The sequence below is a fragment of the Nelumbo lutea genome, chromosome 5 (genome assembly GCF_056320005.1).
Source record: "Nelumbo lutea isolate HS-2025 chromosome 5, American lotus-T2T, whole genome shotgun sequence".
Taxonomy (NCBI): domain Eukaryota; kingdom Viridiplantae; phylum Streptophyta; class Magnoliopsida; order Proteales; family Nelumbonaceae; genus Nelumbo; species Nelumbo lutea.
This window is the reverse complement of record NC_142688.1, coordinates 74,369,338-74,393,819: the sequence shown is the minus strand read 5'-3', so window position 1 is coordinate 74,393,819 and position 24,482 is coordinate 74,369,338. Positions and strand designations below refer to the sequence as shown.

Genomic DNA, 24,482 nt, shown 5'->3' with positions numbered 1-24,482 from the left:
GAGTTTCTATCTTAATATGACTATAGCAAGAATAAAAATTCTCTTCCTAGAATATCCTTTCAAATAAACAAGAATCTTTTATGTTGCTGCTAGATATGTAGTTTGAGGCACATGCATATATTAGCTAACTACACTAACTGCATTTGAAATTTTTGGCTAGGTCAATTGAAGATACAAGGAGTTTCTTGTACATACGATCCTCAAGCAAATCACTATCTACGACACTAATTTTATATATGTATTTTTTGCATTAATAGGAATATGAGTATCCATTGTTTTCACCCTAACTTTCTTGTATCCTTTAATCAATTAAGAACATATTTCCTCTCTTATTACTCAACCAAAAAAAAGATCTTCTAGGCTACTAATATATCATGTCCAGATTATGAAATTTCTATTTCCTACAATTATCATTCCCACAGATCTTTAATTTCAAACTTGATACCACAATATCATCAACATGGACAAGAGCCATCACCAATTAATCTCTCTTGATGAACAATATATATTAGATTGATATTGAATGAAGCCAACCTTTTAAAGGCACATCTGTAGTGATCAAACCTGGTAAGAGGACAACTTAAGTCCATAGAATGACTTCTTAATCCAATACACTTTATTCTTTTCAAATTTCTTTAAAAGCAAGGAGGTAACACCATATATGCTTATTCATGCAAATTATCGTTCAAGAATGCATTCTCAACACCAAACTGATTTAATGGCCACAATTAGTAGCAGCAATAAACATCAGCACCCTAGTAGAAGTCATTTTGACCATTAGAGAAAATTTTCCTCATGGTGAACTCCATAAGCCTAAGTATAACCTTTAGCAACTGGTCTAGCCTTGTATCTCTTACTGATCCCATCAGCATTATATTTTATTATAAACAGTCATTTACATCCAACTATTATCTTGTGTTGGGCAAGCAGTACTTGACTTCACAGGTGTAGTAGTGGCAGAACTAGAAAAGGCAGACTAGGAAAGCTTTTCATACTCCTCACGTAAGATTTAGATTGTCTTTATCCTTAAAAACATTGGAAGTAGGAGAATCTTCAGTTACACTAAGACTCCCAAAGTCACCTTTCACCATTGCATGGTTAGCTCAGGATGATGGAGGGCCATAAAGATCAACAAATTTGATTGTGTGACCTTCTCGTCCACAATGTGAGACTCACGAGCTGAACCACGGCCACTACCACTACGACCACCACCACCTCTTGCAACACCAACCTCTCTACCACCTCATCATGCACCTCTAGGCCCACGACCAAAACCCCTCATGTTACCTCCACCTCTACCACGCATATTTCTACTAAGAAAACCTCCTCTGGTAACCACCATGGCTGATCTCTCTTAAGGTGGGGGATGATCACTATGTGGATTTGAGGCTCTCCTTATGTAGGAGAAAAACCTCAAACAAGGATGGAAGATCACTGGTTCAAATTCATACCTCAACCCAGATAAAAATCTTGCCACATCTAGATGTTCTCTTTGTTCTTGTTAAGTCTTCAAATCAGTGAATAGGGGTTGATAAACATTGAGCTCATTCCTTCAACTTTTAAGAAAAGCATAGTATTCTTCAACACTTTTATCCCTTTGTTGAAGAGAAAAATAATCTTGGTATAACTACTAAATTCTTGTGACATTGTCTTGTCCAGAATACAATTGCTTGGCATAATCCCAAATCTCCTTGGTCGTGTCTAGAAACATAATGTTCATACTAATGTGATTCTCCATACTATTCCAAAGGAATGTCATAATTTGGGCATTCTCTTGTACCCATTAATTGTACCCTTCTGATTCACTTTTCAATGGACCCTCCTTGATGTACTTCAACTTGCCTCTTGCAATGAGATATTTGTCAACCGACTTGGCCCATGGGATATAATTAGTACCATTAAGTTTCATTGTAGTTAACTGAGAAGTCATGAAATCTGATTGCACAACTACTGTAGGCTTAGTGCTACTATTTGATGAAGCCATGAGTGAGAAGAGATCACTGATTTGTCACTTAGGCAAACTGTCAAAAAGCTGGTATGCAACTACTGTAACACCTTTTTCTTTAGGAAAAACACCAAAAAACATCAGCCCTTTACTTTGGAAACACTTGGGAAAGATTATACACTTACTACAAGGTGTTACCACACCACAAGCCACTAAAAATCACCACACATTGAGGAGCACCTACCTCACAACTCAAGACATCACAAGGCTGCCCTCTTCAAACTGCTGAATAGAGGGCTTTTAGAAGAACACCATCAATTTACACAACACTGCAAAAAGTTGAGACGTAAACAGTGCCGTGAACAGTCAGTCGACATCAAGGCTCTGATACCATGTCCCAACTTTAATAAAGAAATGAAAAGGTGAAGAAAAGGATAGGAGAAAGAAAGAGAAGAAGATAGGAAGAGAAAGAGAAGGTAAAGAGAAGAAAAGGAGGAAGACTAGCAAGGAGAAATCTAATCTCCTCTTCTTACTGTTGACCCAGGTTGTATTAGCATTCTGCTAAAGCTGAAATGACCACAATACCCTTAGGTAAGTTACAACAGACATAAGAAAGAAAAATAACATGAAAAAGACAATAGTGCCCCTTTTAACTAATTCTAACAATTCTAACATGTTCATTATCAACAATCACCCCTGCTTGAAATGTAGACCTGAAATCTCCAGTTTCAATTGAAACATGATGCCAAAAAGTAATTATCTGAGTTGTTACTTTGTGAGTAGTATGACCAGATTAATTGAATACAATTATAAATAAATGGTCCTCTTGCTATTAAAATGTTAATTTTCTTGTCAAGACAAGTGTGCTAGGTGTGGGTTGGCAATCTACCATTTTGGTATCATGTGCAAGGAGCCAGACCTTGTTTAAAAGAATTTGTTGAGTTCAAGAACGCATGACAAAATAGCCCATGATTTAGCAGCTATGGTCATTTTGTTAGCTCAGAGACTTCAACCTAAAGACTTATTAAACTTCATTTCAGATATTCACTTAGAAGTTACTTTCTGAATCTAAAAGTTCAAGTTATTTCTTACACTTTCATTTGGTTGTTACCCAGGGTTATGTCCCCAAGAAGAACAGAATCCACTACTCTGGACCATTGTTGCCTCCAGGAGGAAACATTGAAGAAATGCTGGAAGAGAATGAGAGGCAAATCCAACAGGCTGTCCGTAAAGCTCGTGTTGATAAGGCCAAGACTAAGAAAAATTATAGAGAAAATAGTGGGTCTGAAGCTCCTCTCCAGCATGGGTCAAATGGCAGGTGATTTTGTAGAATTGTGTTGCTTCATCACTGTTACGGCATAGCATCACTCTCATCTTTGTTGGAGATACTATATTTGTGGTTTGGCTATTGTTGTCACCATCAGTAAAAGAATAATGTCTATATGGTGGAGCTTCATCTATACATGATCCAGGATTTACCACGTCATACCTTATCTGAGGACTTGCTAAGACTTTTAATCTGTCAAACTTGTGGTCATTCAAAACTGCTGGTAATCCAGAATTAAATGGAATCAGCTACCACTGACTACTATTTATGGTGGCAATCTGTGCAGAAAAAATTCTCTGAGCAGTACAAGAGAGGGCCTCAGTGGCTTCTGTAGTTCTACCTGTATTTTGAAGGGCAGGGAGTCTGTTTTGTACAGCCCAGAAGAGGTTTGGTGGATCAATTTCACCTCCTCAAAATTATATGTTCCCAAATTGGAGTGAATTTATTAGGCCAAGTCTATACATATTTAATACAAGCAACAGCCGCAAATGCTTTTCTATATTATATTCTTTTACATTTAAATACAACCTATTTTATTCCCCTCAATATCTTCATAGTGGATCTTTTGCTCTTACATTCCTTAATGATGTTTTTGGTTTGAAGGGAACTTTGTATAGGTCCCCTACCTTTCCCTTCCTTTCCCTACCTTCATACCAAACACAGCCTAAAAGATCATTACCACATTGTCTATATTCTATTGTAGTCGCAATCACCTTTTCTTATATAGCTTTCGTTAGTATGACTCTTTTGTGGTTTTCCTTCGCTGTGATTTCAAGAAAATTGGTGCCCATGGTTGGGTTTGATATAAAAACATGGGTTTCACTATTATGTAGTAAAGACATGATACCCAAAAAACTTATAACCAATCAACCAGTATCATAAAAGTGATAACCAATCAGGTGTGTTTTCATCAATGCTCTGTTCGATTTTCGGTAAGTTGCTTACCTGGGTAAATGCACTTATCTGGGTAAGTCTTTCCCAAGAAAGACTCATCCGGGTAAGTGCATTTACCCATGTTCTTTTATTTTTCAAGTAAATAAGGCAATGACCATTTTAGCCATAAAAATCCATTATTAAAATAGTCATTTTTTTCCCATTCAAGTATTGGCAACTTCCTCCCAAGTGGTAAAGTTATTTGATACTTAGGAAAATAAACTTTCCCTAATCCCCACATAAATCTGAAAAAAGAGCATGGATTTTTTTTATTGGTCAAAGCCTTTCCAGTATTATGTCTTTACGGCATCATAGATTTTTCCTTTTTTTAAATAAATATACAGAAAATATGTTCTTGACTTCAATAGTGAAACTTTAACTTATACTTTCAAAAGTATGTTTTCCCTTGCTGGTTTGGTATTATGTAAGATCAATTTACACCCGTCCTCTTGATCCAATTTCCAACCTGCTAATGAAATGGTTAATTTTACATATTGCATTCTGATGGTTATTCTTCTTTGATTTAATAAGCTAAAGGGCACCTTTGCAACCAAATGTTTTGAGATGTCCAATGGTCCAAGGAGACTCGAATTCTAGCATATAAGATCCATTCTTTTTGAGCTATTCTCCTTCAGAAATTTTTATTGATTTTGTAAATGTATTGTCTCAAACCTCCACCTATTTTTGTATCATCTAATAGGAGTAATGAGGGTCTTTAATTGATTGTACAATATTCAGGATTAAAGAGTTATTCAAATGAGAATTCATAAAGTTGTGTGTAACCAAAAGTATGCTTTCGTTATACTGTGTAATTCCAAATCTTGTTCAAAGCGCTATGCACTTGTACTGTAAGTAGTGTCTTCAAGTCTACTGCAGAATGAAATCAACAAGAATGAAACTGCGAAGTCAGATGACCAGTATGCTAGGAAGTCTGATTGCAAGGAGCCTGGATTGGTTGGAGACAAAACAATGCATAAGGTGTGGGTCTCAGAACAGCCCAATGCATATGGAACACTGATGTATTCACTCACGATAGATTGCTCAGCCTGATGTGCATGCTTGTCTCCATCCCATCTGGTCCCGGTTACAAGATACCGTCTTTCGCTAGAAGTTTTTCTACCATACAATACATTTCTAACATTCTCCTGAATCCTTTATATCATCTGGTTTAACTACTGAAATTCTTTGTACTACAGTTATAGAAATATAGCAAGCTGAAAAAGACAACACAACAAGCTTTCTACTATTCTTTTCTTGCTCTATAGTAACCACTACACACATCTATGAAAGCAATGGGATTTGTAGTGCCAATATCTCAAAAAAATAAATAAATAAATAAACTCAAGGAGGCTCATAGAGAAATGAGAGAGGCCTGGTAGCAAGAAATGTTCTTTCTCCCTATTTTGTGACAAATAAAACTCAATGATTGACTTAAACCTCTCCTAACATTTCTGATAAATACTTAATCTCTCCTATTTTGATTGGGAGGAAAGTTGGTCAATGGGATTCATGGGATTGTGAATCCCCTTTACCAAGAAACCCATGTTCTTTTTTCTGATTTATGTAGGGGCTAGGGAAAGTATATTTTCCTGGGTACATATTCATCTTCTAGGTGGGTAAATTAACTTTCCCATCTTGGAAAAGTTTCTAACACTTGGATGGGACAAAAATGTCCCTTTGGTAATGATATTTTTATGGCTAAAATAGTCATTATCTTAATTACCTGAAAATTAAAAGAATATGGGTAAATGCACTTACCCGGGCCAGGAAATAGTTACCTGGGTAAGGGCATTTACCTGGGAAACACTTACCCGGGTAAGTGCATTTACTTGGATATTAAGTAACTTACCGAAAAGAAATCAGGGCCTTAATCTCTCCAAATAGAGCAAATAATACCTTAACCTCCCTTTTGTTAAGTTGGCATTAGGAACCTAACAGAAAATCAATGAATGAGTGTATAAAAACTTATGGTAGAGTGGCCATAGGCCCTTATTTTATCCACAACATGTTGGAGTATCCAATGGCCATGTGACAAGCCACATGTTAATGGGAGATGTATCTCATGGTTATATCTTTGCAACACTTTCACACACAATCATGCATTTCTTAAATTATTATCTATTTATTTATTTTCTATAAAAAGAAATTTATTTAATTGTTTACTTGAAAAATATTTTATTAGACCTACCAATATTGTTAGATTACTTTGGATCTTAATTTCAGTTCTTACTAAGTCAATGGAAATTCATTTGGCTTGGTGTAGGTTTGATGGCCAAGTGGTTAGATCCTTTTGTCGAGACACTTGTCTCAATCCGAAGGAGCTTGAACTGATTTTTCTCCTATTATATAGGTTAGTTGTGTTCCCCACCTCAAAGTGAGGTAAGGAACGTTGGGGAATACCTATAAATATTGTTGTCTCACAATGTTGAAAAACAAAGTTGAGAATAGTAAGTTTGAAGGGCAAGCAACCTCCACTTTATTTTGAGCCCAATTCGAATTCAGCTCTTTCTCTTTTGTGCATTTGCTCGAGTGGATTAGTGTCTTGGGATCCCCTATTGTATTTTTGTTCTCCTTCTTTTTGTATGCAGATTTGAAGCAGCCAAAATCCTGGTTGTGCGCCCCATTAAGATTCGGAGAACAAAGAGTGGAGACTTTCAGGTATCTTGAAAAACATCTAAGAAGCACTTATGAGCATTTGGTGAAAAACACTTATTTAATTTAAATAGGGATACTATAGGTATCTTTAAAATGACACAGTGGACCAAGAATGCCAGAGAAAATAAGAACTTATTGCATAAGTACTTAAAAATAATTCCAAAATTTGGGTTTCTCAACTAAGTACTTATTCTCATAATAAGCATTTATTTTAGGCATATTTTCTCAAACACAAATAAGTGATTATTGGTATGGTCCTGTCCCAAAAATAAGTTCCAATGAACACTTAGTTTGCATTTTGCATTTTCTCTGTTTTCTTTTTCTTTCCATTTTCTCTTGAAACTTTCTCTGTTTTCTTTTTCTTTCCATTTTCTCTTGAAACCTAACCAATCCTAAAATACCTCCATTGGAAACCCATGCAGACACACCTTCGACCGATCTTCCATTCAAGGGTGGTTGGACATTGGCAACCGGACCTACCCAATCACCAAACTACCCCTCCCGCAGCACCCTCGCCCATCCCCAACCACTCTCAGAAGCCTCATTTCTAATTTCACCCTCTCTTCCCCTCCAAAGCCACAGTCTCAACCAAAACCCCAGACCCTAATATCCACTCTCACCTCAACCGGAACCCCGCCTTACACCTGAAGTTAATAGAGACTGGTGTTGTTTCTGTTGTTCTCAATTGTGTTGGCTCCGAGGATTCCGGTATCCAAGAATTGGCGCTTTCACTTCTCTTGAACCTTAGTTTGGATGATGACAGTAACGCGGGTTTGGTGGCCGAGGGAACCATCGGTGCCTTCCTGTTTACAATTAGAGGTCTTGTTTTGCTCCTTTGGGATGGCAACGGGAGGGGGAAGAAAGAAGCAGCGATGACTCTTTACGCCCTATGTTCCTTCCCTAATAACAACAGGAGATCTGTTGAATGAGGGTCGGTGCCAATTTTGATTGAAATGGCCAGTTCTTTGTTGAAAGGGATGTTGAGGTTCTAAGCTTGTTGGCCAAGTGTAGAGAAGGGAGAGAAGAAATTGAAAAGTTTGATGGTTCTGTCTGGATTTTGGTCAGAGTGTTGAATGGAAGTCCACGCAGTGTACAACACGCGCTATCCACATTCAATTCACTATGTTCTTGAAAGCAAAGAATGTGTTGAGAGGCTAAGAGCGAGGATACTGAAGAAATTTGTTTTGGATTCCTGGAAGGTGAGAATGAGAAGATTAGAAGAAATGCTTCGGTTTTGATTCAGGCTCTACATAGGTATTCATCAAGGTTTGATTTGAGTTGGGGTCTGTTTAATTAGCAAGGATTTTTTTTTTTTTTTTTTTTTTTTGTAGAAGATGAAGTGAAGGATATCTTTCATTTTGGGATGAAGCATTTGATGCTCTATTCTTCTTTATCGTCAGTAGAGGTGAGTTCGGTTCTATTCATTAGCCTTCCTCCATTGGATGGTCGTGTAAAAAAGAAAAGAGTAGATTTTAGTGGGGTTGAGTCCTGTCTGTATCTTGTAAATTCTCAATAAACATATCAAGTTTCTATTTTTGTTGTTCATATAAGAAATCTTTCTTTTGATTATCTGAACTGCCAATCAAGGAAAGAAAAAAATCTGTATTTCATTGAATTGTAACTTATCTTATTTTCTAAAGAAAACAAAAGAAAAAGAAAAGGAAGACAAATTAAAAGAGAAAAACAGAAGACAAAGAAACTGTTATGTAAGAGTTCTGTTGCTTTTATTTCTTGGAAAACTGAAGACAAAACTTAATTCTAACTGAGCTGCACAAGTGCTTGACTACTGTCAATGTTAACTGTTTGCTCTGGAATCCAAGACGAAGGGAAACTTAGGCTGTGTTTGGAAGAGGCATAAAACATCATCGGTGTAAAAAATACACTGATGACGTTTTACACTGAACCGTAAGTATATATGACTGTTGTATCTTAAAATTGATGTAAAAAGATGTTTATGTTTTACATTGATTATCGATGTAAAACTTTAAAGGTAATGAAGTTTTCCATCTATCATCGATGTAAAACTACACTCCATCCAAACGCACACAAAATTGAACTGGAGTGTATTAATCATTTGGACCTCAACATTCGTTGTATTAATCAATTGGAATGAATGGACGAACCAGAAAGGTGAGCAAGGAAAGACAATGAACAATATAAAAAACTAAGATGATTTCATAAATTAACGAAAATGGTAATTTGGGTATTTAGAAAGCTTTAAACCGTGAGATATGAATCTTTTTTGAAGTTAACTGACAGAACAGAGAGAGGGGGTCTTTGTCTAACAGCTAAAATTTAGGGGGGTCTTTATTGCAAAAAAAAGGTGCGGGGTCTTTGTCACAGACCCCATAGTACAGGGGGTCTGTATAATTTACCCTTTTTTTTTACAATATTTTATCTGAATTAATTGAAAGGTTTAACTGAGCGGTTGGACCATTCAACCCATGGCTCAATCACCGAAACGATTGTCCCAGTATTTGGAAGCATAAGAGCTCTAGAAACGCCATCAGTGATGGTATTATATTTCAGAATTACTTAAAGCAACACTGGTGGATAAGAGCTCTAGAAAACATCCTAAATTCATCCAAGAAACAGTAGATGATGAGACATGGTGAGAAAGTCGGTGTTGTGTTTAAAATAGACCTGGCAAAAGGTTGATCCAACCAGCGAATCCGATCCAATCCAATCTGAAAAAATAGGGTTAGGGTCTAATATTGAACTACCTAAATTTGAGAATGACCCAACCCGATCCAACCTGGAAAAAACTGGGTTGGGTCATGGGTCAACCCATTGACCCAATTATTAGATCTAATTGGAACTAGTTATGCATTATTAGATGTTTCCACTCTTTAATTTTTACTATTTAGTCTTTACTCTTTATTGTTTATTTTTTTAATTGTTAAATATTCAAGTTTTTTATTTTATATTTGAAAATTTAAGATTAATTCCTTTAATTTTGGTATTTTTCATGTATTTATTCTTTATTTTTTAAATTTTAATTACTTTTTGGGATGACCTGAATTGACCCAAGGGTCAATCTTAACCCAAACATTTAGAGTTGAGGTCTAACATTTGGCAATCCAACCCAAAATTCAATCTGTCCCGAAATCAACTCAAAAAATAGTGTGACCCAACCCGAACCCGATCCATCCAACCCAATTGCCAGGTCTAGTTTCAAAGCAATGCAACCCATCGAAGTTAAAGGGCAATGTGAATCTGATTTAACTTTGATTTTCTTTCTTTCATAGTTTCATGGATGGGGGCACGTAGTTTTTCTCTTTATCTTCAATTCATTTCCCTCCAATACTGTTGTGTTCATCAGCTTGGTAATCAGCAATTTATTTGTTTTGCTAGCATTCCTGTTAGTCTGCTAATTAATGTCAAATCAGTCAATTCAAACTAACCAACGGAAAATGAACCGACCAAAAATTCACTTCTCCTTGCAAATTAATGTGAAACCAGTCAATGCAAATTAACCAACGGTTTGGCGTTTCACAACGGCAGCGATGTTATCATTGATGGGAAGAATTTTTTTATAGATATTATTGATGGGAAGATGTTTCCATTGATAATGAACGTGTATAGTGATTAGAGCTCTTCATGGGCCGGGATCAGGCTTCACTTTTGTTAAAATTTGAATGGCCTTGGCCCAAAGCCCGGGCCGGAAATAGTGTAAAGTTGGATTTTTTTTTTTTTTTTTTTTGTTTAAAGGATGGGTTTTGAAACGGGATGAATTTTGGGATTCTACGTACAATCCATACAGGTACAGGTAGGATACGGTATTAGGCTAAACCTGACCCTCCCCGAGTATATTGTTGGAGAGCATATAAATTTTAGTATTATGTATTAAATTTAATAATCTTTTGAATTTTATGTGAACGATAATTGATATTATATATGTTTTTTTTTACATGTTTTAATCAAATAATTGAAATTTTTGTTGTTTGTTTGTGTTATTTTACTTATTTATTGCTTATATATTAGAAGAAACATAGGGAATTAGATATGTGGGTTCTAAACCCAACTTGCCCGTATCCTTGAATGTGGGAAGGGTAGGGTTGGAGAGGGTTTCGTATTTTCATGTACGGGAAAGGTTTGGTTTCTCAAAATCTAACCTGTTACGGGTTTTGAGGCAAGTATGGGTTGGGAGGTTTAAGGAGGCAAATAGGGTCTAGAATTTACAGAACTCTTCCCAAACCCACCCAGTTGCCATCCCTAAAATCTGGCCCAAAGCCTGGCCCATGAATAAATCTCATATATCATCTAGGGATTTGTCTAACGGTCTTTGAATGATGGTGTTTAGTGAAAGAGAGAAATAGGGAAGAGTTCTCCCCTCCCTTTTCTCTCTTGTTCAGAACTATAGTATCGCTTTCCTCCTCTTTCTCTGGCCTGGTGGGGAAGAGGGCTTTATTTTTATTTTATTTATTTTTTATTAACATTTTTTGGTGGAAAAATAATCACATCATTTGAATTTACCCCCAAAAGTCAGGGCAGGTATTTGGGGAGGTTAAAAGTCAAGGTAGGGTCAAGTATTTATAAAAAAATTCAGGAGAGGTTTAAGTAATTTACGCTTAAAGATTTTAAAATCATTTTAACATCTTTAATGTGGTTGGTCAAAATTTGCTTTTAACATCGAAAAAAATATTTAAAATGCAACATATTGGACTCTAGATTTTGTCCAATTCAATTATAATATTCCTATGTCTGCTATTCTTCAACTAAACTTGCGCTTCTTTTCAGCCCCTTTTTCTTTATTTCTTTTACTATCTTGCCTCAGTTGTCTACTTGCCTCTAACTATTCATCCAATTGCTAAATGTCTATTTTCCTTTCTCGAGGCATCAAAATTTATTTTTAAGATTCCTTTTTAAATATGGTGCCACCTTATATTTTCCCATTTCCCAAATTTCTCAACTTCTTCATCCATGTTGCCTATCTTTGAAAATTCCCTTAACATAAGGAATCTCTTTATAAAGGTGTAAATTGGGCCATGTTGGGCCAATACGACATGGCCTATGGGTGGGTTATGCCATGCTTCACTCCCTTGGGATTAGAGATGTAAATTGGGACAGGCCACGAACAGCATAGCATGGCTCGACATGATTTTAGATCAGCTCAGCACAACCTAGTACGATGACACACGGGTTGCGTTAGGCACAGAATTATCGTACAGGCCGTGCTGGGCTGGGGGTTTCAAGTCCACGGGCCAGCATAGCCAATGAGCTCTCGCAATAGGCCGAGCACAGCCTGGCCCCAATGGCTAGTTTAAGGTTTTGGGGTTCTTTTACAAAAATATCCCCTAACAACTATAAATAGCTAGTTTTTTGGGGCATTGAGTCAAGTGATAAATAACTTTACAATGACCAAAATATCCCTCCCAACAACTAAAAAAATGGCTAGTTTTTAGGGTATTTGGGGCAATTACATTATTTTTAATTTGTATAAACCGCTCTATTCTCCACCATTCTCATTACACCAATTTAAAAATTCTCTTCTCATACTTTCTTAGTCTCTCATACACTTTCATACTCTCAATACTCTCTATACTCTCCAATTAAGTCTCAACTTTTTTCAAGTTTCGACAAGAAGAAGGCTTGCTCAAGTATCTCAAATTAGCAATTTGGAAGACTTGGAAGCTTCGTTTTTTAAATCAAGTTGAGATTTTGAACTGACAATCCAAGTGAGTGAAGCATGGCATAGCCCGCTTTGGAAATTATTTAAAATGGATGAGGTTGAGAGGAAGGAAAAAAGGGTCATTTTCCAAAAAGGAAGGGTCATCCATGAGATTCAAGAAGAAGAAGAAGAAGAAGAAGAAGAAGAAGAATCACAAACACAAGTTGGGTGTGGGGATTTTGGTACTTTTAAATATTTACAAGAAAAAAATGAGGGAAGAGTTAGCAAAATATATTGTACATGTTAAACAACCATTTTTATTAGTTGAGGATAGTAAACTTGAAAAATTTTTACGTAATTCTCTAAATGCTCAATTTAAAAAAAATTCTAGAAATACTATTAGAGCAAATGCTTTGAAAGTTTTCTATTCATATAAACAAAATTTAATTTCTATTTTATCAAATCTTAATTCTAGAATTGTAATTACTTTTAATATTTCGACCTCTAAATTTAATATAAGTTATATTTGTGTTACTAATCATTTTATTGATGAAAATTGTCTTTTACAAAAAAGAAATTTAAGTTTTTCTAGGCTTGAATGGCCACATACTAGCCCAGCTATTGCTGCAAGTATTTTAAATATTTTACATGCTTACGGAATTGACAATAATATTTTTTTTATTAATTTTGATATTATACTAGATCAAGATTGGGAAATGACAATTTGTATAAGAGATTTTTTACAAATTTTTTATTATGCAACTAATGAATTTTTGGGTGTTTATTGCCCAACTAGTTGTCTTTTAGTTAATCAATTATTCATGATTAATGAATGTTTTTCAAAATATAGAAAAAACCATAATTTACAAGAATTATTGAAGTAATGGAAAATAAATTTAAAAAATATTAGGAGAACATTTATCTTCTTTATTGTTTAGCTACAATATTAGATCCTAGGATTTGGACAGATGGTTTAGATATTTTACTTGAATCATATTGTGAAAATATGGATATTGAAATTCGAAATTAAAAATAAAAAATTAATTGTTTATTATTTGAAATGTATAGCTCATATAGAGTTTGGTCTTTAATAAATAGGAGGCAAAAATCTATTGCCACCTCATCAACAAGTTCATTTATTAAACTTAATTTTTATTTACAAGAAATTTTTTCTAGTTTAAGTGATTCTTTTAACTCAAAATGAATGAATAATTTTGATATTTTAGCCTGGCAGAGTGGACATGAAAAAAATTATTCAGCCATTGCCGCCATGGCATGTGATCTAATAACCCCTTCGGTGTGTATAGTTCCATTGGAGTCTTGTTTTAGTGTAGGTACCAGTGTGTTGGAGACAAGATAAGTTGCATGAATGATGAAGGACCGGAGATGTTCGTTTGCTTCAAAGATTGGCTAGATGCTAATGATAGATTACAAGACAAAGGAGGGCATGACACTACACCTCATGATTCACTTGAAGTAGATGATCATAATCAAGATGGAGATGGAGGCAAAATTTGAAGAAAAATGATGAAGACTATTTTTTTGTATACTCAATAATTTTGTAGCATTTTTTAAAATTATTGTAAATTTTGTTATTCAATTTTACTTCAATTATTTGTTATTTTTTCAACAATGAAATTTTTTATTTTCAATTTGTAATTGTATTTTATTTTTTATATTTCATTCCATTTTGTTAAGTATTTTTTTATCATTGCATTGTTCAAGTTTCAAATTTAAATGAAATAAAATTTCTATTTTTTTCTAATCTATTGTCCATTTTGTATTTTGTTAAGTATTTTTTCATTTCTTTGTTAGAATTTTTTTGTTTTCAATTTCTTCCCAAAGGAAAGTTAAGTATTTTAGTTTTCCTTGGATGACTTTTTGTAGGAAGTTTATTGTGAAAGAGGAAAGAGAAAAGTCTTAATATTTGGGGGGCATTTAATATTCTATATATTAGCTAACCAATTAAATGTAACATTTGGATTAAGCATAGAAGAATAGTTCAGCAAATAAGTTGTTTTTATAGAAAAGGTCTCCTTGGGGTTGCACTCCCAAATAATTTTGTCCACAATAGAGTTAGGGGCAATAAAAATTGGCTTAATTTCTTGCCAAAATTGATTTGGAACCCCAACCCTAATTTTATCCTCATTCCAACATTCTCTCTCAAGGTCAATCATGTTAGAGACTTTAATAGTCATTTATAATAGTCTCATGGTTAATGGATTTAACTAGAGGTTTATCATAAACCCAATTATCATGCTAGAAGCTAATAGAACTCTTATTTCCCACTTACCAATGAGTGCCTTTTTAGTGAGATCTCTAGTTAGGAGAATACCCCTCCAGGCCCAGGAGATACCTCTTTTAATTTTGGTATTCTAGAAATTCTCCCTCCTCAAATATTTACTCTTAATAACTTTAACCCAAAAGTTGTTCTCCTCAGTCCTCATTTAAAATCTTCCACCCCAACTTGGGCAGACTTGCCTCATTTAACTAGTGGAGTTTCCTTATTCCTATACCTCCCCACCTTTTGGGTCTACAAGCTTTTTCCCAATTCAATAGATGAATAGATTTCTTCTTTCCATTTGCATTTTTCCAAAGAAAAGAAAATCCCTTTTGAAACTCATCCAATTCATCAATAGAGTTTAGGGATTTTGAAGGAACTCATTATATATTATGACATCATGTTAGTTGTAGAATTAATAAGGGTATGTCTACCTACTACTGATATAGAGTGTTTTTTCCAATTTTCCAATTTTCCAATCTTTGAATCATTTTCTCTTTAATTTTAGCAAAGGTATTCTTTGTAACTCTTTTAGTGATTAAGGGAGCCCCTAAGTAAGAATTGGAGTTTGCTTCTAAGGGGATTCAGAGCATTTTTTGAAACCTATGAGGAGTGTTCTTTGAGAACAACACCAAGACTTATTGAAATTTCGGCATTGACTTGAGGCTTTTGCATAGTTTTAGATGATTTCCTTAATTTTCTTGTAGGTTGGGATGGCAGTATTAGAAAATATAAAACAATCATATACAAGTTGCTTTTCTTTACCCATTGCTTTTTTTTCCCATTTTTTTATAACACTTCTACAGAAAGAACAAAAATATGATGAGATAGAGGATTTCCTTGCCTAATACCTCTAATAGGTTTAAATTCATTTACTAAACTCTCATTGATTAAAATTTTGTAGGAGACAGTTTTGATACATCCTATGACCCTTGAAATCCATTTCTCATGGAATCTGAATTTTTTCAACACTTTCTCAATAAAGTCCCATTCAAACTTATCATAGGCCTTCTCCATATTAATTTTACAAGCCATTATCCCCAAATTTCCTTTTTTTTTCCTTCTTCATAGTGTGAATCATCTCATGGGTAATTAGAATATTATCATTTATTTTCTAGTAGGGTACAAATGCACTATAATAATGGGAGATAAAATTGTCCAAGAGATGTTTAATCCTATTTGTTGATGTTATAGACAAATTGTGTAGTTTATAGTGGTAGTTTTTGATTATTTATTATTTAGGTAGGATGTGGAGATCACAATACTTTTATTGGGTCCTATTTGAGAAGTTATTTTAATTGTTTTATGTGTTAGCTGCCCTATAAGGGCATACTGGTCTTTGTACTCTTTATTATGTTTAGCCGCCCTATAAGGGCATTATTGCCCTCTTTTCTCTCTCTCAAATCTCTTCTCTTCCTTTTCTCTTTTCTTCTCTTCTTCTTCAAGAAATATTCTTTTACATATATTTCTTTTTTTATTTTAGCACTGTTCTACTCGGTATTAGAGATCGACTAGGGTTTTTTTGAGTTTTTTTCCATGTAGTCCTAGATCAATCGATTGCATGAGGAGATAAGGGCTGGTTGATCTATTTCAAATTGCCTAGTTCTTGGAATTTTTTGTGTGATTTAGTCATCAGGAGGGTGATTTATATTTTGGCATCAAAATCAGGAAGAACTGGAGTGTGGGGAAGAGTCTTAGTCAAGTTGGACTCTTCAATTTTGATATGATCTTGGGTGCTCAGGTATTGTTGGACTTCTCTAGGTATTCTATAGGGGGCGGTTAGGTTTTTGGAATTTTATAGGCCTTCTGGTGTGGCTGATTCACTTTTTTCTTCAGTGGAAGATAGTTTGAGGAGAGAGATTTCTCTCCAGATAGGGTTTTCTTCTTTCGAAAATGTCTGTTACCTTTGTGTGTGAGATCTATTTGATCTTGGAGGCTCTCTATCTAATTATTTTCTACTTTTGAACTATTTGATGTAAAATGGAGAGTTAGAGTACCGAGTAAAAGTCCATTGGGAACATGGGTCTGGGTATTGGAGGTAGTAGTGATATTTTTGGGTCTAGAATTATTACTACAGTGAAGTTTGATGGTACAAATTATCTAGAATAGGCACAATCAGCCAAGATGACCATTGGTTATCATGGGAAACTGGGGTACATCATTGGGAAAGAGAAGAAACCTGATACAGATCCCTTCTTGTGGTTACAAGAGAATTACATGGTGATGACCTGGTTGTATAACTCTATGTTACCTAACATTGGTAAAGATTTTTTGTAGGCTAATACTACAAAGGAGATTTGGGATGGAGTGACAAAAACCTATTCCAAGAAACAAAATGTAGCTAGAGCCTATCAATTAAGGAATCAAGTGATTAGTACAAAATAGGGAGATAGACATCTTGCCACCTATTTCTCCATGCTGAAAACTCTTTGGCAGGAGATCGACCACTTAGAAATTGTGGCTTGGGAGAGTATGAAGGATGTAGCAACCTATCAGGGGTTGGTAGAAAAGAATAGGGTTTTTGAATTCTTAGATGGGTTAAACCCTGAATTTGACATTGTTAGGTGACATCTCATTTCTAGGGAAAGTGTGACTCTTTCTCAAGCTTATGCCTTTGTCTCTAGGGAGGAGAGCAAGAGGAATGTCATGTTGAGACAACTTGGGATTGACCATTCAGCTATAGTTAATACAGTTAAATCTAAGCCAAATTGTGACATGGGGAGTAGTGAAGCTAGGAAGGAGGACAAGGACTTGGTGTGTGACTATTACAAGAAGACTAAGCATACTAGAGACACCTGTTGGAAGCTTTACCCTCACCTCGTACCAGCTCGGATCAAGAACAAGAAGGGAAATGCAAATGTGGCAATTACAAGAGCCCTTTCAAGACCCCTCTCCCAAGCTAATCTGGAATCCATTGTAGTAGTAATAGTGAGGACTAAATTGGAAAAGTATGGACAACTTATGAGTAATGAGAATTTAGCCACTTCTAGTTCTTTAGATGGACAAAACTTTGCAGGAGCCGACCATACTACTTTCTTTGCTCATACAATTTGTTCATATGCAGTTGCAAATCATGTATCAACCTCAAGTAAGGAGGGACCTTCTTGGATCATAGACTCAAGAGAATTTAAGCACATGACCAAAATATCTACCTACTTTAGTTCTTATCAGTTATGCTTTGGTAGAGGTAAAGACTCTATAGCATATGGTTCCCATATTCCCATTGTTGGGAAAAGGACAGTAAGAGTGATAAATGACATTACTTCATCCTTTATCTTACATGTCCCTAAACTCCACACTAATTTTCTTTCAGTAAGCTTTTTGATAAAAAAAATTGAACTGTTTAGTGACATTTCTTCCTGGCAATTGTGTTTTGTAGGATCTGGAATCAAAGAGGAAGATTAGGAGTGGTCGTGAGGTGAATCGAGTCTACTCGAGACATCAGAGCCATCATGTTAGTAGCAAATGTCACGGAGTGACACAATGGGTTGTTAGGCTAGAGGTTTCTAGATGTTTCTTGAGGCTTCTAGCCAAATTTGCATATTTTTTGGGGTGTTCTAGAGAGTTTTGAGGTGTTATGGAGTGCTCTTCATGTGTCTAGAAGGGTCTAGATGTTGGTGGAACTCTCTAGAACCTTGTGGAAAAATCAGGGTTTGTGTGGAATAACCTAGAGGGGTTGGGAGCAATCTAGACTTCCTCTAGAGTGTTCTTGTATCTTATGGAGAGGGCATCCCATAGAACAGTGTAGAAAGTAGAATGTTCTAGCGGTGCTTTTAGATGATGCCAAGTGTACATAGTTCTAGAGAAATGTCTTAAAGAGGTGGAAGTGCCTATAAAAGGGGACCCCTCTCTTATTTGCATTTAACCAAACAATCAAGTGTTGCATCCCTCTCTTGAGAAATACAAAGAGTTCCTTTGATTTCTCCATCTCTCTTTCTTTATGTATTTTGTGCCTTTGTTGCCTAAGTGTGAGGGATGAGTTGGTAAGCTAATTGGACACAAGAGCCAAGAGAGTGCTCTAAGTAGGGAAGGCTGACTTCTGGAGCGGTGGACTGCTGCCCAAGTGCCGCACGAGATGCTAGAGGAGTCTATGCCCATGTCAAACAGAGTCTCATCAACACTAAGCACATGGATAAGGACGGGAAGGAAACTGCCTTTAAAGTGGAGGATGCCACAAGGATTGATGTTACCAAGGTGGAGCCAAGCAAGAAGAGTAAGCATGGTAACAAGAACTGGCAAGCATTCTCGGACAAGATCGCTAGCTTGGACTAGTGGCTAACCAAGGTAAATATGACTCTTGGTTAAGCCCATGAGGAGATTGAAAAGCTTAATGGTGGCCTAGACTTCTTTGAGAATGAGTTATCCAAGTTCGAGGAGGTCATGGATGACACTATCGCTAGGGCCATTGAGGCCTTGCGTAGAGAGTATTAAGGCCAAATGGAGGCCATGCAGCGGACTATTGCCAAGCATCAAGCCAAGATGGAGGAGATGCAGGCAAATCATGGCTTATGAAAGAGGGCTATGGCCAGTGGAAGACTATCCACCCTAGATCATGAAGTGGTGAAGGTGAAGACCCCTGAACCCAAACCATTCAAGGGAGCACGAGATGCACATGTGCTAGACAACTTTCCTATGGCAAATGGAGCAATACTTTGAGGTAGTTGGCCTTGAGGACAAGAGGTCAAAGGTATGTACTACAATTATGTACTTACTAGACATTGCCATGTTGTGGTGGCGTAGGCGATGCATGGATGTTGAACGTGACACATGCACCATGAATACTTGGGAGGACTTTAAGGGAAATTAAGAAGCAATTCTACCTAGAGAATGTTGAGTACCTTGGTAGGAAGAACCTTTGGGACCTCAAACATGTAGGTACTCTAAGGGACTACGTGAAAGCATTCTCTATGCTCATGTTGGTGGTACCTGACATGACAGGCATGGACTTCTTGTTCCACTTTATGGAAGGCCTTCAACCATGGGCAGAGCAAGAATTAAGGCACCGTGGCATTCAAGACTTGTCTAGTGTCATGGAAATTTCTAAGCAACTGATTGAGTACGAGAAGGAGACCAAAGGCCAACCCACCAAACCGAGTCAAGGTAAAGGTGGGGGAGATAAGGCTTTTGCCAAAGAAGGATCATTTAAGCCCTTGTTCTCTCAAGGCCAGAAGGATAGAAAGAGTGGCAGTTGGAGAGACAAAGTTAAGGGCCTAGAGAAGAAGCCACTCAAGTGTTTCCTATGTGATGGAGCACACATGATCAAAGACTGCCCCAAGAAGTAGGTCTTCAACTTCCTTACAACCAAGGAGTTAGAGTATGAAGATGGCCATGAGAAGGCCAAGATTGGACCACTGCAGTTACTTTGTAGTGTTAAGAAGCTCGAGGGCCGGCTAAGGGGGCAGCCAAGACCATGACGGGGTCAAGGCTGATGTATGTGGAGGTGTTGATCAATGGTGAGAAGACCCAGGCCATGATCAACATAGGGGCAACTCACAACTTTGCCTCAATTAGGGTGGCAAAGCGCTTGGGCTTAAGGGTCACAAAGAGTGTAAGCATGACCAAGGTAGCTAATTCCCAAGCACGTGAGATTGAGGGCATTGCTCAAGGGGTGAACATCTAGTTAGGGAGCTGGCAAGGTGCCATAGATGTGACCGTGGTGCCAATGGATGACTACTAAATGATATAAGGTATGGACTTCTTCAACAATGTGTGGGTCATGCCCATATCTTATGCACGGGTGTTGTGCATCATGGGGGTAGGGGTCTCATGCATGGTCCCTTTGGTGGATGGAGTGCAATGGTGAAGAAGTTATCAGCCCTACAATTGGGCGTGGGGCAAGGCCATGGGGGCCAATCTAGTCTAGGAGTGGACAAGAAACTAAGGGCAGCACAAAACGACAAGAAGGTCCAAGGAAAGGACAAAGTTGTGGATGTAGGAACAAAGCAAGGCAAAGGCCAAGGCAAGGACACTAATAGGAGCTAGGGAACTTATCAAGATTGGAGGAAATGGGTGGCTAGAGCTACTATGAAGGTCACATATCTGAAGGGCAAGGAACTTGAAGAGATAGACCATGATTGCTTTTCTTGGGGTAACTCAATCGGTGGAGTACATAGTCAAGTGGAAGGGGTTGCTTGTATCAGAAGCATTGTATGTATGAGTGAATGAGTTGATTGCAGCCAGCCACAAGGACTTGATCAGGCAATGGGATGCACATGCCAATTGAGTGCAACGAGGGCATTGCACAATCAGGTGGGGGAGAATGTCACAGAGTGACACAATGGGTTGTTGGGTTAGAGGTTTTCTAGATGTTTCTTATGGCTTTTAGCCAAATCTACATGTTTTTGGGGTGTTTTAGAATGCTCTCCATATGTCTAGAAGGGTCTAGATGTTAGATAGTTATGCCCTTAGCTCCAATTAGATTGATGCATCTTTTGACATTTGTTGTAAAACAATAAAGTACATAATTGATTCATGTCATTGTGGTGTGTTTCTGTGTAATACCATTAAATTGGACATTTATGAGACTCGTGTTAGTTTAGAATCTTTACACCCGTTGTATAGATTTGGGGAGATTTATCCTACCAAGGATGACATTGATATGCCGCCAAGTTGGTTGGGGTGGCTTGTCTCAGCTACTAGGGTGAGACCTGAGGTACATGTAGTGTGGGTTTCCTTGAAACCCTGAATTGGACCAAATTCCAATATTGCCCTGGACCTTGGAGATAGATGGGCAAATCTGGAATGTTACACCTGACCCCTAGAATTGATTATGCCAATCAGTGAGATCCTTAGAGTGGGTCAAAACCTGAGTATGTTGGGACAGTTCAAGAATTCACCTAAGTGGGTGATCATATTGATAGGATCAACCCCTTTGTCGGACAAAGTGAATGATCGGGGAATGCACTCTCTTTGATGGAAACCTAAACTACCAGCAATTGATTTCAAACGTTGAAATTTGTTTTTGCAAAATATATTTGTATATATATATATATATATATATATATATATATATATATATATTGGTTTCAAAAGGTTTTAATTCCCAGGATCCATGTGAGTAGAGAGTGCAACACTGTACCTTGTAGCCGAGGGAGATGTCTTCTCTTGTCGGGCAATGTATGATCATTATAGGCTGAGAGGTTAAGTGTAAGACTATTGAAGGTAATACTTGATGGGATAATCTTTCATCTGCCCATAGTTCTTGGGTTATCAATAGGTGGCTGGATCTAAGAACCATTTAGTGTAAATGTTGGGCCAATTAAGAGCCCATGGTGATGGATTCAGGGGTTCACTATCTCTTATAGTGAATTCGGCCAGACCTTGTAACAAAGGCTGGGCTAAACCCATGTGGCTAATGTGTAGATCAATGTTAGGGTCCCACACCATACAAAGAGAGCCAACTGGGCAGCAGGTTAAAGAGTATGTGAGCACATAAGCTTAATGAGCCTAATGCCCAATTCGAACTGGGCTTAAGTTAGTTAATGAAAAGGGGGCAAATTCAGTTCTGAACTGATTAGGATTAGCTGAAGGATAAGATAAGTCTTATCCATTTAAGAGTTCAGATCCAAATGTCATATTTGGATTAGGAAACTCTTTCCTAATTAGATTAGGAGGCTGATCCATAGAAGGCTATAAATAGGGGGTGAGTTCTTCAATTAAAACACTCTCAAACATAATAGCAAACTGCAAAATTCTTATCAATTATTGTCGCCCTACCCAATTTGATCACCACTTGTGGATCTGATCAAGAAGAGTTCTTGATATTCTTTCTTGGTAGAATAAACAATCAAAAGGCATGCTCACTAGCCCCTACTCAATTCTTGCTGAAGAATTCAGGTTCTTGCTGAAGAACCATCCTGTTGATCCTGCTTCACTACACACTGTGTCATCTTTAATGGAAGTAAGTTTTGGTCTTTTCTTTGGGCGTGAACACCTGCATTGAGAGTTCGTGCTACTCCTTATCAAGTATATCCCTTCCTATTGGTTTCAGATTTGGTCCGGTTTTGGATTCAAGAACAAACCTTGAAAATGCAGTTTTCTAAATTAAGGAATATGATTCTCGGGTGGGAGAGAAATTTTTGAAATTTCGCCCAACCTTCTTGCAAGGTTCGGCCATCCATATGATGGATCTCCCATCCATTCACTAGTCGTTGGTGGAACTCTCTAGAACCTTGTGGAACAACCTAGAGGGGTTGAGAGCAATCTAGACTTCCTCTAGAGTATTCTTGTATCTTATGGAGAGGGCATCCCATAGAAGAGTGTAGAAGGTAGACTATTCTAAAGGTGCTTCTAGATGATGCCAAGTGTACATAGTTCCAGAGAAATCTTTTAAGGAGGTGGAAGTTCCTATAAAAGGGGACCCCCTCCCTCATTTGCCTTCAACCAAGCAATCAAGTGTTGTATGCCTCTCATGAGCAATAGAAAGAGTTCCTTTGAGTTCTCCATTTCTCTTTCCTTGTCTTCATTGTGCCTTTATTGCATAAGTGTATGCCTTAGTGTGAGGGATGAGTTGGTAAGCTACTTGAATACAAGAGCTAGGAGAGTTCTCTAAGTAGGGAATGCTGACTTGTGGAGCAACGGGTTGCTACCCAAGTGCCACACGAGATGCTATAAAAGGCTACATCCATGACAAGTAATAGTGGATCAGAGTCAGTGAGTTAGATTATGCTTTGGGTAATCTTTTTTCATTTCATTGAGGTTTTTGTTTCCAAAGTTGTTTGAGTTTATTCAGTTGTCTAGTTTGGAATGTGAAACTTGTTAGTTGGGAAAGCATTGTAGATTCTTTGAAACCAAGAAAAAAAAGAATTCCTTTGCTTTTGATATTGTTCATACTAATATATGGGGTCCTTGCCACATTTCTTCCATGGGTGGTTACTATTATTTTCTCTTCTTTATGAATGATCATACATAATATTCTTGGATATATTTGATGAGATCACGTGACGAAGTATCCATTTTGGTGTGACAGTTCTAGTAAATGGTTCTCACAAAATTTGGAGTGAGGACTAAAGTCTTCAGATCAGATAATGCTAAATAATACTTTGAGAATGACTTGTCATCATACCTTTTGGAGCATGGTGTGATTCATTAGAGTAGTTGTGCATACACACTACAATAGAATGGGGTAGCAGAGACGAAGAATAGACATATTGTGGAGGTGGCATGGAGCCTTATGGTGCGTGCCTCAGTTCCTATTCATTTTTGGGGGGATGCAGTTCTCATAACCGTGTTTTTGATTAATTGTGTTGCTTTACACACTTTGGGGTTTAAGGCAACTTGCATCTTACTTTTTCTAGATGGGGAGATATTTCATCTACCTTTGAGAGTCTTTGGGTGTGTCTCCTTTGTTCATATTCTTTGTCCTCATTGCAAGAAATTGGATCCTAAGGCCAAGGAATGTGTTTTCCTTGGGTATGCTAAAAACCAAAAAGGGTATTTTTGTTATGTTGGGGAGCAGGTTTGTCACTATGAATGTTATTGCTTCTGCATTTACTTTCTTTTTCTTAGGTGGTTCTCCTCAGGGGAAGTGTTTTGGGGAGGAGAACTCACAACATATCCCTCATCCTCCTATTCCACCATCAACAGCTACAATCCCACTGCTTGATCCACCACGACCAGCCTCATAGGTCTATCAGCACTACTAGAAGAGGGTTGACTCTACACATGCTCAGATAGAAGAACCTAAACCACTCTCCACCTGTCCACTTGAGATCCCAGGTTCGACTGATAT

The 24,482-nt window shown here is 37.1% G+C and overlaps 1 protein-coding gene and 1 pseudogene across 2 annotated transcripts in view; both read left to right on the top strand.

Annotated features, from left to right (window-relative positions):
• The window catches only part of LOC148852925 (putative serine/threonine-protein kinase At1g54610), a 117,297-nt gene extending 113,479 nt beyond the window's left edge, over positions 1-3,818 (top strand). Inside the window, exon 8 of the mRNA XM_088942389.1 lies at positions 3,061-3,818. Coding sequence (XP_088798515.1) covers positions 3,061-3,267 — 207 coding nt within the window. The 3' untranslated portion in view covers positions 3,268-3,818. The remainder of the gene's footprint in view (positions 1-3,060) is intronic.
• On the top strand, positions 3,388-8,429 carry LOC148852924 (U-box domain-containing protein 8-like; annotated as a pseudogene). Its single transcript, XR_016099446.1, has 4 exons — positions 3,388-3,495; positions 5,082-5,224; positions 6,708-6,863; positions 7,283-8,429. The product of XR_016099446.1 is annotated as a U-box domain-containing protein 8-like (transcript).
• Positions 8,430-24,482: the final 16,053 nt, after the last annotated feature.